Genomic DNA, 19,391 nt, shown 5'->3' on the forward strand with positions numbered 1-19,391 from the left:
AGATACCTATTGTAAAATAACAGTTATCTGCGATGCTAGTTCATTACTATCTACTCTGTTTTTTATACATTTTTTTTATATTTATGTTTACATGAAAGATGAAAAAAATATGCACAGAATAGTTCGAAGATGTGTGAAATACGTTAATAAGTTACGAATCACTTTGATCTTCATGGCCAAATAGGTTTCCCAAATTAGCTTAACTCAACGATAATTAGTTAAGTTTATTGAGCAAATAATGATGGGAAAGATGATTTTATCGCAGGTAAAATAACAAGACCTTATTTTTTTTCGGATAAATTTTTCAATTTCACGAAAACTTTTTGCTTTGACAATTTTACGAGTTGAATTTGGGCATTTTTATTCTGGTTAGGCACGAGAGCTTTAGCTCGAGGGTTTAACCTTTGAATAAAAATGTCCAAATATCAACGAGTAAAATTGTCTAAACCAAAAATGTTTAAGTAAAAATTGGGAAATTTATCAGATATAAAAAATTAGGTCGTGTTATTTTTGGCAAGATTAATTCCAGAATACAAACTTTAACGTTATTAAACTTTCACAATTATGTATGTATTAAAAACAATTTGAAAATGTGACAAGAGTAACATGCAATTTTAATCACTTTTGAAAGATGACAGAGTAGCAAGACGTTTTAATCGCGATAAACATTTTTGATTGGATAAAAGCAAGGAAAAATGATGAAACCAGTTTTTTAGCATCCTGATGGTAGTGCTTTTGGCATGTGGGTGTGCAATTGAGCTAAATTAATTTCGAAAGTAATGCTATCAGAGAAAAATCTGGTGTGCTGTACTATCACGATAACACTTCGTCTCACAATAGTTAATAAAATAATTTCATTTGCCACATATTATATCATATCTAAAATTATATTGATCCCTTATATTTATACAAAAAAAAATTGCATAACAGTTGTTGGGCTTTACCTAATTTACTAATCAAATTATGTTTGTTTTCTCTTTTTGGTTCAATTTCTAAAGACGTTGCCTATTTTTTAAACAAAAAAATTAATTTCTCTTCAATTTTCGGTTATTTTTTCTCACATTAAAATATTATCTAATGCCAGGTGTCAGTGCAGGTTACTGGTTCACTAATTTCACTAGTCTTTAGCCTTGGTGCGCCCCTTTATTCTCACCGATGACATCAACGATATGTGTCATGGATGCTTGTGCACTTCGAAACCGTGGTGCGTGTCCGTGTAGGTTATTCGAGACCGGCTTTTGGAGGTTTTGTTTAGCCAGCGAGTGAGTCAGTCAGTATCTCCAAACCCATCGCTCAGGCGGTTGCTTGAAGTGTGTTTTCTCCCAATCAATAAGCTTCGCTTGGAACCGCCCTGTAAACAGAGTGAAATCCTCAGTTGTGGTCAAGAACATTTCGAAAAAATGGCAATCAGCAGGTTATCTATCATCAAATTTATCGAACTGGTAAGTAACGGCCTTACTGTCTCACTGTTCTATTTTTAAGTCTGACATGACCCTTTGGATCATGAATAATTCATCAGGTTAATCTGTTGCCGTGACTACTATAATTCCTTATTGCGTTTTATCACTCTGCATGTAATGAAGACATAAAGTTGATAATGCACGATTTCACATCAGTTGGTGATGTTTCTCTTCAAAATATTTACAGCCGAAAATACATATTACAATTTTATTGATCTTTATAATTTTAGTATGTATTTAATTTGCCCCATTTATCGCTTATTTTTTACTAGATTTGTTTATTTAGAACATTACCAGTATATATTTATGTATATATGTATATTTAGAATATTACGTTATAAGACAATAACAATATGATTCAATTGACAAAAGTGAAAATAAATGTATAAATTCACAAATATGTTTACTTCGTTTCTAATCATTAAATCTGAATCATTACAATAAATTTTATTCATGAATCAGCTTGCGGTCATAACATAACCGCATTTGGAAGATTACACAACCTCAGAGGTCATGTTATGAAAATGGTAATCAAAGTAAAAGCTAAGTAAAAGTTACCTTGAGTTCGAAATTCGTGATGATACTAAATAGTTAATAAATGAAAAAAAAAACTATTATTTTTTTACATAGCACGCTAATGGCAGACTGTAAATATCTACTATTTAATTTATTTCAATTAATGAGAAAATTGTGAAAAAATATTCAGTAGGTACAGTCGATGGAGAAATAAAACTGGGACAAAAATGACAATCACATAAGTCAAAATTTACAAATTTGCATCGTTTTTATCACAAATAGGTTAACTTTGGTATGACATATTATATAGACACTGACAAATATATTGAGAATTCAATGGTCTGGTTTACATAGATTAAATTTTAAGTGTCCCAGTTTTATTTGTCCATCGACCGTACTTCCTAAATTACACATAAAGTACATATTTAACGAAATATGTACGAGTATGTATTAGAATCCAGCAGTTCCTTAATTTCCTTAAAATTGTTGATTACCCAAAGTAAATTCATTTTTGTAAATGACGAACTAGCTGGAACTTTTTTTTTGTTAGATTTTTTTACAAAATAAATAAAAATTGGACAGTTAGCAAAGATTTAAATTGTTATATTATTTTCGCTGCCATAATGAATGAATTTCCAAAACGGAGTAGAGCAGTAATAAGCAAGTAGACGAAGCAGCACATTTTAAAGGCTTTCAACAAAATAAAAGAAATCACTCATGGAGATAATGGAAACGTAATGAGTAACTACAAAATTGTAGAAACAAATGACGTGACCCATAACCTAACTTTTTAAAAGCCCAAATTCGCTGTAAAAAGGTGTGTTTACAAGACAAAAGTTACTAAATTTAGTAACTCTAGTTCGTTATTACAAAAATGAATTTACTATAGTATGTATATTTTACAAAGTGGATAGAACCGATTTGACATTTATTTAACTGAAGTGTATTAAAAGCAATAGGTATCTAAATTTGTTATTCGATTTTTAATTGAATTTTTCTACTTCAAAATTTAAATTTATTTGGATTAAATGTAACACCTCATTCTCTTTATTTAAAATAGAGTTGAATAAAAATGTAAAAAGACAATTTGGGGAAAAATTACTGATATTCTTACTGGCGGCTTGGCTAACAGGAAACAGTTTTCTTCATACCACTTTCCTAAATGTGTTTACGCCAAAGTATACCTTTCAAGCTATATTTAGAAAAACCGTCGTCCGCGCCGATAATTATTATTATTACGATCAGCGCAGACGACGAGAAAAACCAATGTTTACACTTTCCATGATAAATTCTAAATCGTTCATGAAAGTTTTATAAGATGCTGTGACTTTGACGTTAATTTAAAAAATCTATTTTTTTTTTAAATACAGGCTGGTCCCGATATAACCTGCCAAAAAAATTCTGGGTCATTAGAAGGATCTAACAAGTCCAAAAAACCCCATTTTGTTAGGTCCAAAATAATGGGGATAAATTAACCCCTATCCACACCCATTCGACGCTGCTGACCACAAAAATACGTACCTACTCAGGAATTAATTGTTGGTGTTTGTAAATATGACAGTATCTAAGCAACATAGGTACCTGAATCGTTTATGACAAATCTCAAATCTGACAAACTAAATCAAATTAATGACATTTATTGAAAACGCTGTACCTACACTGTGTGCGTTAATTCACCAGCTTATTTAGGTACAAAAGCTGATTTTGTAGACTGAGATGAATGAGTAATAAATAAAGTGGTGTTCCTCAATGTGTAAATAAATGTAGAGGTAGTGTGTGCAAAATTGTGGGAGAACTGTGTAACAAGAGTATCGTCTTAATTGTGGTTAAATAGCCAAAATAATGTATTGAATAAATTTATTTACACTTTACATATTCGTACTTTCAACTCTAACTGAGAATATCTACTAACTAATGAAAGGTAAACTAGACTAGAACAATTATTTTATAATAAATGTTCTGTGTGCCTTCCGTTGGCATTTAAGCACATTTGAGTACGCTGGTACCAATTTTAATAAACAGAATTCAGCATTTCTGGGTTTTTACGAATCTGGTTCGCGGCGTCTGTTACGCGTTTCTGGAGTTGGCCTCCTGTATTTATTTCAACTTCGTATACCAAATCTTTCGTGTGGTCCCAAAAATTAAAATCCAGAGGGGTTAAATGGAGGATCGGGGACGCCATCGTATTGGAATCAGTCAGAACCAACCTCACATAAATGCGGATGTAGCTCCACAAAAGTACAACGGGACGGAAGGACTCCTTCAGGAAAACGCTCGGCGTATGGTCGCCTTGCCGGTCTTGAATTACCACGTGTTTCGCCATAGAGTAAATGCAAATCGGCGTATTCTTGTTTTGTGAATTTCATAACCTTTTGAAGGATTCGAAAATTTAAAATTAAACTTGACAAATGTCATAGGTGTTGCAGGTACCGTTGCTAAAGAAATTGCAGCCAAGTAACCAGAATTACCTTTTTAAAACCGATTAACTCATTAGCGTACAGCAAATTTTGACCAAATTTTCAATTATTTTTATCTCGAAAACGAAAAGACTTTTATTAGAAACTTTTTTTGTGTATGAGTTCTACTCATCGTCACCTATTACTGGATTTCTTTTGGCAGGTTATATCGGGACCACCCTGTATGTATGTATTTTCATTATTTATTAAAGCGTATTAAAATTATACTCGTATATGTACATGTTCAGAAAAATAAGCATATATTATAATATATCGGGTGTTCAATTAAATTTATCCTCAAAGTTGTCCGTCTGCAGAACAAAAACACAAACAACGCAAAAAGTGAGGTTAGATTGAAACAACTGATCCGTGATCTGTAATCCGTAGTGCGTAGTGCGTTCTCTCAATACCCGACATAATTGTCATTGGCGTTTTTGTTGTTTTTTTATCTTTTTATTTTTACCCTTTCGCTTTGACAACTACCGATAAGTTATTATAAAAAAGTGTTTATTTATAATATGTTTATATATTTTCGTATAAAAAGATATGGAATGTCAACAAAAAAACACCAAAAAAGTGAAAAAAAACTGTAACATAACGAAATAAAAAATGTAATTGCATTAAAAAAGCCATACACTGTGAATTTCTTCCACACTTAATTATCAGACTTCAAGAAATTGTTTGTTTCTTGTTGTTAATCATTACTGAAATATAAAACCGATACTGCCTGCTAATTTGTCACCAAATTTTAAATTTTAACTGAAAATTGTTATTGTGTGTCACTTCTAATTACTTTGCAAAACTGTCAAATTTCTTAAATATTTCCTTATGCTGTAACACCTCCAATTCCATTATTTTTACTGACAATACCAACAGCTCTTTTTTTCTCAGGGTTTACATTGCGATTTTGTAACTTCTTTTAATCATTACGAATCGACAAAACGTTGTTATACTTTTTTCTATTTCTGAGAAAAGTTTCAAACCAATATCTACCAAAAAACTACTACAGCTAGTACTGATTTCCAGAAACACTAACTTTTTCAAGGTAGTAATAAAGTGTTTTGAATTGTATATTGTTATTTCAATTTGCATAATTCACTAGGATTACTCAATATCTAAAAATAGTTATTACACTTGTATGTTTATTTGCATTGATAAGGAATACACGTGATGGCTCGTCGCTTCGTCAACACGAACTAATTAGTAAATTGGTTATATGTCAAAGAAATTTAAATTATAAAGTTTTTTGTACTAATTTTTGTTTGTATTTTTCAGGCAATAGCAGTTTGCTGCATCGGTCTTCATTCCAAGAGTGAAATATTTAACGACTTCAACACCAACACTCTGTCAGTGGCAGCGTTTGGCGGCTACGTGATAATTCTTGTAGGCGGATTTGCCGGTAATGTTCAACATTAACATATATGACCGAATAAAATTATAACAAGGTTTGTAGGTCATCTCATGTCGACTCCAATCAACAGAAGAATTGACATCTTCTTCTGCTTGGTCGGCTGTGCAACATTTGTGGCCGCAGGTGCACTGAATATAGAATATTTTCGAAATCAGCGTGGAGAATACAGAGATTACGGCTTAGCTAAGGCATCGTTGGCTATTATTGGTGGAGCTCTCTTTCTTATAGACTCTCTTTTGACTTGGCGAGGAGATTACTAATTACATATTTGAAGGACTGAGTGATTTTATAAACAATATTTATTTTTATATAGGTATACATATTCCGAATATTTATATTTTTGTGTACAAACTTTTACGCTAAACTTGTATGTATTTACAAATGTTCATACTCTCGATGTGCCTATATGATTTTACAAAATACAGTAAGACATTTAATAGCTGTGTAATGCAAATTGTATCAGTATCAACACCCGAAGATCATATAATACCGAAAACGAATATTGTTGCTACATAAAATAATATGTTATAAGTGTGCTAACACAACTATCTTTTACGCATGTAAACTGAGTTTAAAAAATAAAATATATTCTATTAGTGTTTCTCATAATGTAGAATATGTTTCACAAATATAATTATATTTTTTTATTTATGTTGTGTTGTAATAAATTTTAACTGATTTCCATTTTTCAATAAATATATTTGTGTTGAATACTTTTGCCGCTCACTGTATACCTTTAGCCTTATGCAAAAACAAGCACCAATTACATATTGCATAATAATATGAATTATAACGGGTGACTATTAAAATTTTCACTTAGGGTTGGCTATGGATCATTCTTTGTTTTCCGTTGCACCTTAGACACTGACAAGTTTGACATTATAATTAACATTATAGGTTATGTTTCCATTGTACTGACTGACATTTGTCGTTCTTTCTTGCGTGTGTCTAAAGTAACAGAAAAAATAAAAACTCGTTCAAAGCCAACTCCAAGTGAAAATTTTAATAGTCACCCGTTATATTTAAGTTTTTTTAAAATACTTTATGCTTAGTGTAACGGTATGAAACTCGCTCATTATTATTAATTAGGAAGTTGTAATCGAACGTATTTAGAACATCGCATTAGTACAAATAAATAAAAATCTCATCACCCCACTTTTCACCTAAAAAATGACAGCGACAGCGACCAAACTGACAGTTCACATGAAAGCGTTAAAAATGTAATAACATGGACATGGCCTACTTCGACTACAATCATTTAGAATAATCCTGTATAAGTTGCTTTCAAGACATCTTTTTTAATAAAGATGACTTACATAATACTACAGTGGCATCCTTAATTTTTATTGCAGTAATTTTCAGAAACATTTAAATTTTATACAACAAAATTGATATCAAACAAACTTGGGTTTGAATTTTTTTGTTCTTGGTAGTTATATCTTTTTCAAAATTTCCAAGAGATTTAAGTGTAAGGAAATTTTCACGTCACTTTTAGTGGTATTAGTAAGGTCTTGAATTTTTTTTTCTATCTAATCCACTTATCTCAATGTACACAAACGGTAATTCTAAAAACGACACGATCAATGTCAAACATTTATAATCATAGTGTATATGATATGAACGGAAGATAAAAATAATTTCTTTCAAAACGAAATATATTTGAAAGGGACCGTTGTATTATAGCTGAAGTCATTCCTTCCAGTTTCAGCTATTCTGTAAAAGAGGGAGCACCATGCTCATTTCAGATAGTGTACCTATATAAAAGTTTACTAAGAGTAGGGCAAACGTATATATTTGACAACTATTTTTGATCCAAATTTATGTCAGTTTAATGTCATTAGGTCAGTAGCGTCACAAGAGTTTCTTTTAACGGATCAGAATAAATAAAAAAATGAAAAATACTGGAACCAAACCAAACAATATTTTATTGAACAATAATAAATATTTTTGTTTAAACATTCATTTAAAGACTAAATACGAATCTATTGTTTTAAATTTTGAACCATATCCCTCATGGCATGACTCTTGCTGGACCATTAATTTTTTTGGCGGATTCTGATTTCCCTTTTTAATTTCGCAGTATAAATTTTTAAACGATAAACCATCAATTTTAGTGCAAACTTTGATTTTATGTTACAACAACGTCGAAATGTGATTACCTGATAATCAGGATCAGCAAAAACTCCATCCTTTAGAATTTTCAATATATTGCCGCTGTAGCTATTTTTTTTTTTTAATTGGAAAATGCTTTTTCTACTAAAATTGCAGTCTGAAATGTCTTGTCCGTCACATAAAACAGACATCCTGCTTTGTATTCCTTTAGAGCTACAAATTTAGAATAAGGTCTAATAGTAATTCGTTTACTTTTTGTAAGTAGAGGGCATTACTTAATTTTTTGTTATTTACTTTAAAAATCATCAATCTCCTTTAAATTCTGAATTTTTTTTTGGAGATGGACGTGATCAAAATTTTCTTTAAATTGGTTTAAATTATCCGGTAACGCAGCACACATTTTTCTTCTATGTTTGAATTTAATGAGAACTTCGGAAAGCCGAAAATAGAAGGTACAGCATGCTTCTTCAGTACTTTCCCATAAATTTCCCACTAATCTTCTGAAAAATGGTCTGCACATATTCTTCCATTTTTCGGTGGCGTTCTATTCATGTGCTTTGTCCAAATAGAACGCTTATATGGGTTTTTCGGGATAGATTTGAAAATTATACCACCTTCGCTTCTGTTTTTACATCCTTTTACACTGCAGCCTGTCATTGTTCTTATTTGACGAACGGCAATGAATGTCACAATGACGTATATTTTAATAAAATAAATAAATAGGCTGTGGTAAAAGTGATCCACCAATCAAATTGGATCACGCTGTTTGCCCTACTCTTAGTAAACTTTTATATAGGTACACTAATTTCAGACGCACTATTATTTAGTAATATTATTAGGTAATATTACCAGTTCAGTCAGTCAATCTACTCTTAAAAAGGAACAAACTAAGGCAATATTTCGTACATGCATGAGAAACATTTTCTATCAATAAAATCATTTGTTGAAATCACGAATGACAATAATCCAAATCTTTTTTTTTTGGAAACTATAATTATTTACAGTAAGAGCGAGAAAAACAAAGCTTTCGTTCACGCGAATTGCGGAGCTGAGTGGACGATGCAATTCAAGTGAACGAAAGCGGCCTGACTCTCGAGTGCTGGTTTTGTTGGACACTTCCATAGAAAGTGAATCTATAACTTTGTATTGAAAATTTTAAATAAAAATAAATCACAGTTAATCACATTTTTGGACGGATCTGTTCCTATGGAAAAAATAAAATACAAAATAACCAAAATTCTGTATCGTCAATAAAGTGGTTGTGTACACGTTGTGGAAATTGTATAAATGGATGATGAAGAGTTATATGTTCCTGATGATGTCCTGGAAGAGGCAAATGCCGCGGGGTACCAAATGTTGCTTAAAAAATCAAAATTACGTTATCAGAAAGAATTGGAAAATTTTTCAAAAATTACGCGTAAATAAAATCCAGTGAGCGAAACCGATGAGTGAACGAAAGAGAAACTTTCCCACTGATAACTATGGATATACAAACTCTCTTTCTAGGGGGCATCGAACAAAATGTTGATGATGTAATAATTTATTGTATAATGACTGAAGAATTATGACTATGAGTCTTGAATTCGTTTTTAAAGAAATCGAAAAGAAAGTTTTATGGAATGTAAATTTTAAAGACCCAACAAAAATCGGAATATGTAATTTTGAGGATCCGAAGAATTTCTCTTAAAGAAAATCATCTTATTCCTATTTAAACATTTGTTGGATTCTTTTAATATCGGTTAGATGTTGTAACAAATAAAATTTTTGGAAGGGGGTTGTTGTAATGGTTACTCTTGCCGCATACCTAACCGTCTAGATTTGAGCCTCATCGTCATGATATGGGTTACAATTGAAAATAACGTCGCTAAAGAAATATCACTTTTAAATTACTAAAACGCTAACAGAAGATAAATTTTTAAAAAAATCTAAAGGCTGCCAAAACGCACTCGTCATGATTCGCCTCTTTTGCTGCAAGCTGTAAGTAAGAAACTAAAAACTAATACCTCTCTTCTATGTAATGATGCTGAAGAGCTAAGATATCTTTAGTTAGTCTTTTGTTTGCGATTCGAGCTACTTATTGATGTCCAAAATTTGAACTAAATGGTTTGGTCGATTTGATGAAATATATACAGTGTGTCCCCGGATAGGTGAAACGACTTTTGTAAAAGATAAAAAATTCTCACTTATTATATCCCAAGTGCAAATTTTTTTATCGGAAATAAGATGAAATAAGAGCACGAGACGAAGTCGAGGGCTTTTATTTGATAATTGATCTGACCGAATAATTTATGGATGTTTGAGTTCATTAGCAAAAAAATTTCCGATATTAAAATTTCGCACGAGGAGTATACGGCTGATTATTTTCTGAATAGAATGAAACCAAACGCATTATTTCCAATCCTCTTTATTCAAAATAATTTATTTAAAAAAAAAAATCAGGTACCGACATTTTTTATCAGATTATTGCGCATGTACATTTTAGAGAAATTTTGTCGGGTTATTTTTTGTTTTCTCGTTTTGATTGGTCAATATTTGTCACGCAGTTGGTTGCTAAACACATGAAGGAAATAATCGATTTAAATTTTCATTTTCTGGGGTTCAGCCCTGCTTGGTTAAAGACTAATTTCTAACATAATTTTAGTTTTCAAAAATCAAGTATGCCTTGGAAATATCAAAAAAACCTATTTTTCTGTAGAGTTTAAGTACCTTTTATGTGACAAATACGACAAAAAGTTATTACGAAAAGTTGTTTAGAATCAAGATCTAGGCCCCCAAACCAAATTTAAAAATCATCGGCCAGCTATGGTTTTTCATTTTTTTAAATGAATATTTCACAAATCAAAGAATTTTATTTTTAACAGTTCTTTTATTATGATTAAAAAAAATCACACCTAGATTAATACTATAAGTTATTGGCTGAACACTAATAAGTTATAAATAAATAAAAGTAAGTTAAAACCTTTTCGTGATCTTTTCTTCCAGGTCCAGCTTTTCCTTCTCCCAGTTCACCTGCATGGTTCTTACATCCTCTCTGAGGCTCTTCATTTCTTTGTTGTTTTGACTGATGTCGTTTCTCATTTCCTTTACTTCTCTGCTCAACTCTAGCAGTATTTGCTTGATTTCCTCCATGTTTTGGTCCTCTGTTTTTTCTTGTTTTAGCTGTGTTCTGCCCACTTGGGTGCCTCCTCGGAATAGTTTCTGTTCTGTTTCTGGTGAAGAGTCGTGATCCGGTTTGTTTCTTTTGTTATTATTCATGGGTTCACTCGATTAGACTTTAACACGTCTGTATTCTGTGTTGCCTACTAGTTTTGGTTATCTTCGTTTTTGCAGACTTTTCTTACCGCGGAACGATAAGCGCCTCCTTATCGCGGAGCGATAACAGCCTCCTCCGTTTCTGTCTCTCTGTGAGTCGGCTCTTTTTTCACGATGTTCTACTTTATATGGCTGTTTTTGACTTGCGACTTACGGTTTTTGGTTCTGCGGTGTATCTTGGTCTTTTCCTGACTAGTTGTCTGGTTTATTCTTTGTGAATAACTTGTTTTTCTCGTAAAATTACGGAGCGGTGCACACTCACGACTGCTCGATCACTCACCACTTTTAATACGAAGAAAAGATATAGTCCATGTAATACCCCAAGTCAGTAAAATGAAAGCTTATATTTTTAATTATAAAATTCATGTGCATGAAATTATGTTATGCATGATATTCTATAAAACAACAAGATTCAATTAATCAACAGAGATACGTTTTTTTGCTGTAGTTGTCCGTTTTATCCAAAATTTTTATGTTAGAAAAGGATATTTTACTGACTTGGGGTATTACATGGACTTTAGAAAAACTCGAAAAGGACAAGATACGCAACAACTTGATAGTGACAGGAATGCGGATGGACACAGAAGACGAAGAGCTACTGAGAAACACAATGGAAAAAATGATAAACAAAGAATTGAGCCTAAACGTGAAAGTAAAGAAGGTGTACAAGATAGGGCAAGATAAATACAACGTGGAAATGAATAAGTGGAATGAAAAATTAATGGTCCTAAAGACAAAAGGAAAACTTAGAGGAAAAGAGATTTACATTGATTCCGCATTAACATTAACGGAGAGAGAGATTCAGAAAAACATCAGAGACTTCGCCAAGAAAGAAAGAATTAATGGAGCCACAGTAAGAGTAAAGTATCAGGGAGTGGAAATTGACGGTAGGAGCTGGAAATGGAACAAAAAGGAGCAAAAGCTCATGAAAGTAGGAGAAATTAAGGCTCCAAAAAACTGAGAAGCGATACAAGAGGCACAACAAAGACGACAAGGCAAAAAAAAAGGACGACGCAAACGGAACGTGATGAACAAACTGAACCGACAAACTCGGACAAACGAGCAAAAAAACCGAATAAAAAGGGAAAAATGAATAAGAAAACCATCAGACTGGGCACATGGAACGTAAGAACAATGTTAGCGCCAGGGAAGATGTCTGAAACAGCGAGAGAAATGAGAAGATACAAAGTAGAAATACTCGCAATACAGGAAACAAGATGGCCAGGAAAGGGAAAGATAGACAAAATGAACTACACACTATATTACGCTGGGGAGAAAAAGCAAGGGAAGAACGGAACAGCATTTTTAGTAGGAGGGGAGATAAGAAACAAGATAATGCAATATGAAGCGGTGGATGGAAAAATATCGTGGATCAGAATCGAAAACAAGCAAGCAAACATAACAATGATAAACGCATATGCGCCAACAGAGAATAGCAAGGAAGAAGAAAAAACTAAATTTTACGACAAACTGGAAAAAGTATGTGAGAAAGTAAAAAGAAACGACATCTTAATGATAGTGGGGGACTTCAATGCGAAGATAGGGAAGGAGGAACGCAATGAAGGTGTCGCAGGGAAAGAGACAATCCACGATACCACTAACAACAACGGAGCGAACATTTGCGACCTGGCGGCAGCAACAAACACATTCATTGTTAGCACGCAATACAGACATAAAAGAGAGCACAAGATAACATGGATGATTCCAGGGGGGACAGAGGGAAACCAAATAGACCACATGCTAATCTCCAAAAAGTGGAAAAGAATAATACAAGACGTTAGGACATACAGAGGGGCAAATGTCGACTCAGACCATCTCTTGGTTGTTGCCAAAATGAGGATGAAGGTGGTCAAACAAACAGGAGGCAGTAGGAAAAATAGATGGGATGTAGAGAAGCTAAACCACACGAGACACAACGACGAGTACAAAAAAGAGATGAGAAAAAAATTAGAAACACGAGAAGAAGAAGTAGACATTGAGGAAGAGTGGAAGAACCTAAAAGAAAGCATAATGGACACGGCAGAAACAGTGCTTGGACGAAGAACAACAAGAAAAAGAAAGGAATGGTTCGACGAGGAGTGCGAAAAAAGGACGGAGGCGAAGAACCAAACCAGAAACAGATGGTTAAAGACGGGAAACCTAAAAGATTTAGAGAACTACAAAGAAAAAAGAAAAGAGGCGACCAAATACTGCAAACACAAAAAAGAAAGTTGGATTAGGGAGCTTATGCAGGAAGTGGAAGTCAACAATAGGGACAGCAGGAAACTGTATGAACTGATAAAACACCGGAACTCGACGAGTAAAAAGACACAAAGAATAGATAACAAAAGATGGGAAACATATTACACGGAACTTTTTAGGGAAGAAAAAGAAATTACAGGGAGAAAAAAAGAAATTTTCGGTTTCGGAAATTAATTAGCATAGTAATCTTTGTTGCACTTCGTCCATGCAATAGTCAACTAAAATCACTGAATTAGAAAAAATGTTGCCGTAACTTTCGAAGAGGTAGTAAACTTTTGTGTCATCGTTCCAAGCTGTAGCGTTTTGATTCCAGATCCTAGCGATGAAACCAAGTTTCATCCATCATAACAAATTTTTACCAAATCCGCTTGGATCCCAGTTAATGATGGTTAAGGTTGTCTGAAGGATCAATTGTTGAATATGCTTCTGATATGGTGTTAAGAAGAATTTCAGTACAGTTGGTGCAAAAAAATCGGGAAACGGAAATTTTCCTAATGTAAATTTGATTTTGTCCGTTTGTCAATTAATTGTCTACTTGACAATTCCTATCAAATAATTTAAAAAAATGTCATTGAATTTTGACGTTAATTCTAACCTATCTCTCATAAGAAGGTTTCACACTATGGGAAAATTGTAAAAATGTGTCAATTTTATTCTGACAGTTCCCGTTTTTTTTGCAACCAACTGTACCTATCGCTAATTAATAAAATTATTAAAAATTTCGGTGGTGAGTTTACATATCTTGAAGGTATGTTTGAATCTACGAATGATCTAAAATGATCTAAAAGTTTTTATGGCTTCTTAATGTTAAAATATGTGACTGTATGGAGAATAAATTTTCGTGAAACTGCTTCATTAATAATAAGTTGGGATAATATGAATAATGTGGTGAAAAATTTTAATTTAGTAAGGTTCAAATTTATACACACTGGACCTGACAATTACCAAATTAACAGGAAACAGATATGTTGAATGAAATTATAAGCTACATTGGAAATAATTAAAGTTAATACTGCAATTAAAAGCTGATAATTAAATTTTTGTTTTATATTTTTTTCTCATTTCTGAAATTACTGTCAGATAGTTTTTGAAAAGTATGCTCAGCCTGTGCAGTCTATTTCGAAAAGGAAATGTTTTGCATTTTGTGATAGTTGAAGTTTAATGCCGTCACGTCTGATGCTAATTGCAACAGTTGCTGTGAAAGCTTAAGTGAAGCGGTAATTGTTATTACTGGAACTGTATTTAAAAGTGTCTGAACAGCAAGCTGCAAAAGTCCATTGTCTTTATTAGCTTTGTCGAAATGTGTTTATTTTTAATAGGAGCTTTTTTTATTGATTGTTGAACCAAATTTCAAATAAAACGGAACTGCCATCGACAAAGCTAAAATTCCTGGTAAACAATATTGTGTCAGCGATTAAAGTTATCTGGTCCGATGTGGTTTTATTGAATAGTGCACCAATGCAAATTGGTAGTTACGTTTTTTGAGTTAGGACGGAATCGGTGGCGCGTTATGTTATTTAATTTAATTAATTTAATAATTTATAGCATTTATAAGGACATTCTAAACTTAAATTTGATAAGACAGTAAATCGTATGCATCATTTTATTTTCCTTCTCTGTCTTACCCCTTTTAGCAATATTCTATGCGTTCTTGGAAAAAATTACATGGAAAACAGTTATATGTATATCAAGGCCTCGAAATCATTCTTTAACGCACCGAGAGAAAAATTGTCGCCGAGGCCACTTGCGGCCGAGGCAAGACAATCTCGACGATCTTAAAAGATTTCGCGGCACGTGTACACAACATTTTTTGTGCAACCGAAAATTTGTAATCATTATGATATGAACAAGTAAAATTTATTTCACTGTCAATAAATACATATAAATTTAAATTTGGCTTACATGAAATGACATAAATAAAACAATAATTCATTTTGTAAATAATCGTAAAAAGTATAGTGAAAGTCATGTTTCAGTTTTGTGTAGGTACTCCTCCAGAGTTAAAAACTACGTATTATATTCGAAAAATCTAAACGCTAGTCTTACATGGAAACTATGATTTGTATCAAATATTATAATGACGTTTACTTTAACGGCCGTCGTTGAAAGCAACGGCCGCAAAATTGGATTTCGCGACCTGTTTTAGGTACGGAAAGTGCTAGTTTCGCGTACTGTTGCACAAAAAGATTTAGTATGTAATAATAGATGAAATTCTGGATTTTCATAGTTCATAGTCCACTTTGACAAAAAAATTGATGTGATATTTAAAGTTTTAAACGTAGATTAACAATAAGAAACATACCTAGATACATTGCATTTTTCCAAAGACTGCAGTAATACAACATGTGCCTCGAATAGTGATACATCAACTAGACTAAATCAAGCATTACATTTACCGTTGCTTTTGAAAGCGCAATTTATCATAAATTCAGTGAACTATTTCGTTGCTTTATATACACATTTCAAAATTTTATATGAAACACAGTTGAATCCCGGACAAAAGCTATTTTTAAATTATTGTGCAGGAAAACGCTGTTCATGCATTGTTGCTACAAACATTTTACGGTTTATTTAAAATTCTTTGTTTAAGATAACTTCAAAAATAGCTGTCGTTTAAAAATATAAACTACGTTCATAAAGAACTGTAACACACGTTTTTACAGGATTTAATATATTGCGTACAATAAGTATTCAAAACCATCGCTACTGACTCGCTTTTCGGTTAAATCATTTTTGACGAATTTAGAAATTTATTAATAATAGTAGCTTTTGTTTTCCTCTTAAACATGAAAGTCTATTTATCGTAATTAAACCGCAATTAATCAGTTAAACACCAGGATTTTGTGATCGAGCTCTTTTATTCGTCCGGAAGATTTGCGACTAATCCATTTTAAAAGAGCTCTTTTGAAACTTTGATAATATCTCGCTTTTACAGTTTTAAACAAAATAAAATCCTGCTATAATGCGATGCAAAAGTTTGAAATTAATGATCTTTTTTTTAAGTTTAACATGATGTGCATTGTGTTTGCTTTTGTGTGAAACTTGTATGCCGCTTCCATAAATCTTTGTTCAACGAAACTCAATGTTTTCGTCATTACCACCCCACACATGCCCCTTTAAACGTTGTAACATAGATGCACATTTCACCTTTAATATTCCCATCTCCGCTTTCTAATCACAGACCTCCTCGGCAAGTTTTAATAAGGTTGGACCGAAAAATGATTTGTAGATCAACATTAATGGAAATCCGCTTTTATAATGGCTTTTTTGACTTATGTTCACCTCTGTTCTATGTGAGGATTATTTGCTTGTTGTTAACATCTTTAATGCAACCCCTCGTTGGAAAGGTAACAACTTTCCGCATCAGTCATTCTTCTAGTTTGTCAAAGTATACCGACTGACACTAATCAAAAGGGTTTTAGCATCGGGATGCATCGATAAAAGATACGAAACTTTATATAAAATACATAAAGCAGAATATAAACCGAAATCAATTCTGAAATCAATGAATCATTTCTGAGCTTTTTCCTTTTTCCCCATCGCATCTAAGACGTTGGCAATAAAATTCGTCTCCGGTCGGGAGAAACATAACTAATAACTAATAATCAAAGGGGATCAAGCTGGGGCGTTTGTGGCCACAGTAGATTCGAAACAGATAACGTTCGGGAAACTTAGGAAATGAAACCTAAATCCAAATATCTTTATCATTGCGATTTTTATTGGAGCGCGTCAGTTGTGGTTTTACTAAAATTTTATTATGTACATTTTTATAATAATAATAAATAGTAACAGAAAAATCAAGAAATGCTGCAACACAATCAAATTGCTTCACTAAAAAATTATTTCCTCAATAGAGCTCGTGATAATACCATTTTTAATGCTTTGGTTTCAGCCGATAAAGGTTACACACCTTTAAATTTAAGTGATAATATAATTTCAGATATTGTTAAACCAAATATACCTGACACTATAGCAAATATAAAACAGAAGTCTTTACATAGGAGATACCTACTTTAAAGAACTGGAACAACCAGAAATTAATATTCAGGCTTCTCATGCATGGCTTAAGAAATCAAATATTCATCCTGAGACGGAAGGTTTTATATTTGCAATACAAGATCGTGTTATAAATACAAGAAATTATAAAAAACACATATGCTGTTTGCAATTGATAATTGATAAATGTAGGATTTGCGGAACTGAAGGGGAAACAACTGAACACATCATTTCTTCTTGCACCGTTTTGGCTCAAAGCGAATATAAGAAACGTCATGATATATTCGCTAAAATTATACACATGAATTTAGCTGTTAAATTCAATTTATTAAAGAGTACAGAACAACATTATAGTTATACACCAGAAAGTTGTTTGGAAAATGACAATTACAAATTATATTTTGATCGTACAGTTTTAGCTGACATTCATATTCAGCATAACAGACCAGACATTATTATTTTAAATAAACAACAAAAGCAAGCATATCTTTTAGATATAGCTGTTCCAAATTCACACAATATAATACAGACATATAATACAAAAATTAATAAATATTTAGAACTCTCCGTTGCTATGAGAAATCTTTGGTGTTTAGAAAAAATTTCGATTTTATCATTTATAATTTCAGAAACGGGAATAGTACCGCAATCTCTTTTTAAAAATTTAAAAATTTTGGACTTAGAGAACACATTGGTGGTTGAAATTCAAAAAGGTATATTATTATACTCATGTCATATCGTTAGGAAATTCCCTAACATTGACACAGAACATAAAACACAAAAAAGACAAAATGTGGAGGTGAGACGCCGGTAATTATGTTGATAAGCACTGCACTATTACTTGATAGTATTATCCGTAATAGTGTATGTACTCCGGCCAAATTGCCGTGCCGCCGGGTGGTGGAGGGTTAAAAAAGTGGTAGTAATAATTAGAATAGTAGTAATGTAAATTTCACCACAACTTAAAATTTTAAAACATTTTACATTTTAAAAATGAACCTTTATCTTCAAGCGGTTGAAAATCGCCAAGGAGTTGAAATGTCCACGATCTCTTTTGTGATCCGCTTGAAGATAAAATATATAGTATATATCATTTAGAGCAGAAGGTCTTATTGTGCTTCGCCCAGTTGCGCATCCCAATCTCTGCGATTAGTACAAAAAAACTCATTTCTACTCTTAATGATATAATCTACAATTTTCAAAAAGTTCAAAGTTTTTCTATTATTTTCAAGTGAGAAAAATACAAGAAAAACATTTCGGTAAAAATGCACAATTAGACGCTGAATCGAGTTTAATTTGACTTCGAGCTAAAATGATTTAACTGGACTCGCACACCTTCGAAATCACAACTGCCAGCCACATATGGAATCAATATATGTGTTAGTGGTGGAGGAAGGTTTCTAAGAGAAACCATTAAAGATTCATGGGTAGGAAGCCGCCTTCCCGAGAGATATAAGTTCACGTGTGCCGACCTGAAATCCGTAATCTTAATCAAGAACCAATAATGTTGCTTCAACTTATTGTTTATAATGGCGTTGTTTAGGTATAGTTCTCCCAGAGCTGCAGCGGTTTTATGGCAGGGTACCATTGTATAAACGTTAACAACACCGACAATAGGTTTAAACCGCAAGTACAACCCCTAATCGTAAATTCGTCCAAGTACTACCCTGTAAACTGACAGGTATAGAACGAAAATGATGATTGACAGGGGTCTGTTTATGTCGCGTATCGGCATCTCAACAGGCGTAATAATTACTATTGCCCTGCCATAAAACCGCTGCAGCTCTGGGAGAACTATATGGAAACTAGTTTAAAGACATTTCAGTCTGGAATTGACAGTTCGTCCCCGAAAAATAAATCAGTGAGAGTGGCCCGAAGAATGACACG

The 19,391-nt window shown here is 32.7% G+C and overlaps 3 protein-coding genes across 3 annotated transcripts in view; 2 read left to right on the forward strand and 1 right to left on the reverse strand.

Annotated features, from left to right (window-relative positions):
- LOC138138668 (U5 small nuclear ribonucleoprotein 40 kDa protein) overlaps nucleotides 1-19,391 on the reverse strand; it is a 208,037-nt gene that overhangs the window by 128,117 nt on the left and 60,529 nt on the right. The window lies entirely within an intron of this gene.
- Nucleotides 1,188-6,556, forward strand: LOC138138674 (uncharacterized). Its single transcript, XM_069058682.1, has 3 exons — nucleotides 1,188-1,442; nucleotides 5,708-5,831; nucleotides 5,886-6,556. Exons 1-3 carry the CDS (start codon nucleotides 1,401-1,403, stop codon nucleotides 6,101-6,103), a joined length of 384 nt encoding a protein of 127 aa, XP_068914783.1. The 5' UTR covers nucleotides 1,188-1,400; the 3' UTR covers nucleotides 6,104-6,556.
- Nucleotides 12,357-13,682, forward strand: LOC138138595 (craniofacial development protein 2-like). The gene has a single exon (XM_069058583.1). The coding sequence runs from the start codon at nucleotides 12,357-12,359 to the stop codon at nucleotides 13,680-13,682; it is 1,326 nt and encodes a 441-aa protein (XP_068914684.1).

The sequence above is a fragment of the Tenebrio molitor genome, chromosome 9 (genome assembly GCF_963966145.1).
Source record: "Tenebrio molitor chromosome 9, icTenMoli1.1, whole genome shotgun sequence".
Lineage (NCBI taxonomy): Eukaryota > Metazoa > Arthropoda > Insecta > Coleoptera > Tenebrionidae > Tenebrio > Tenebrio molitor.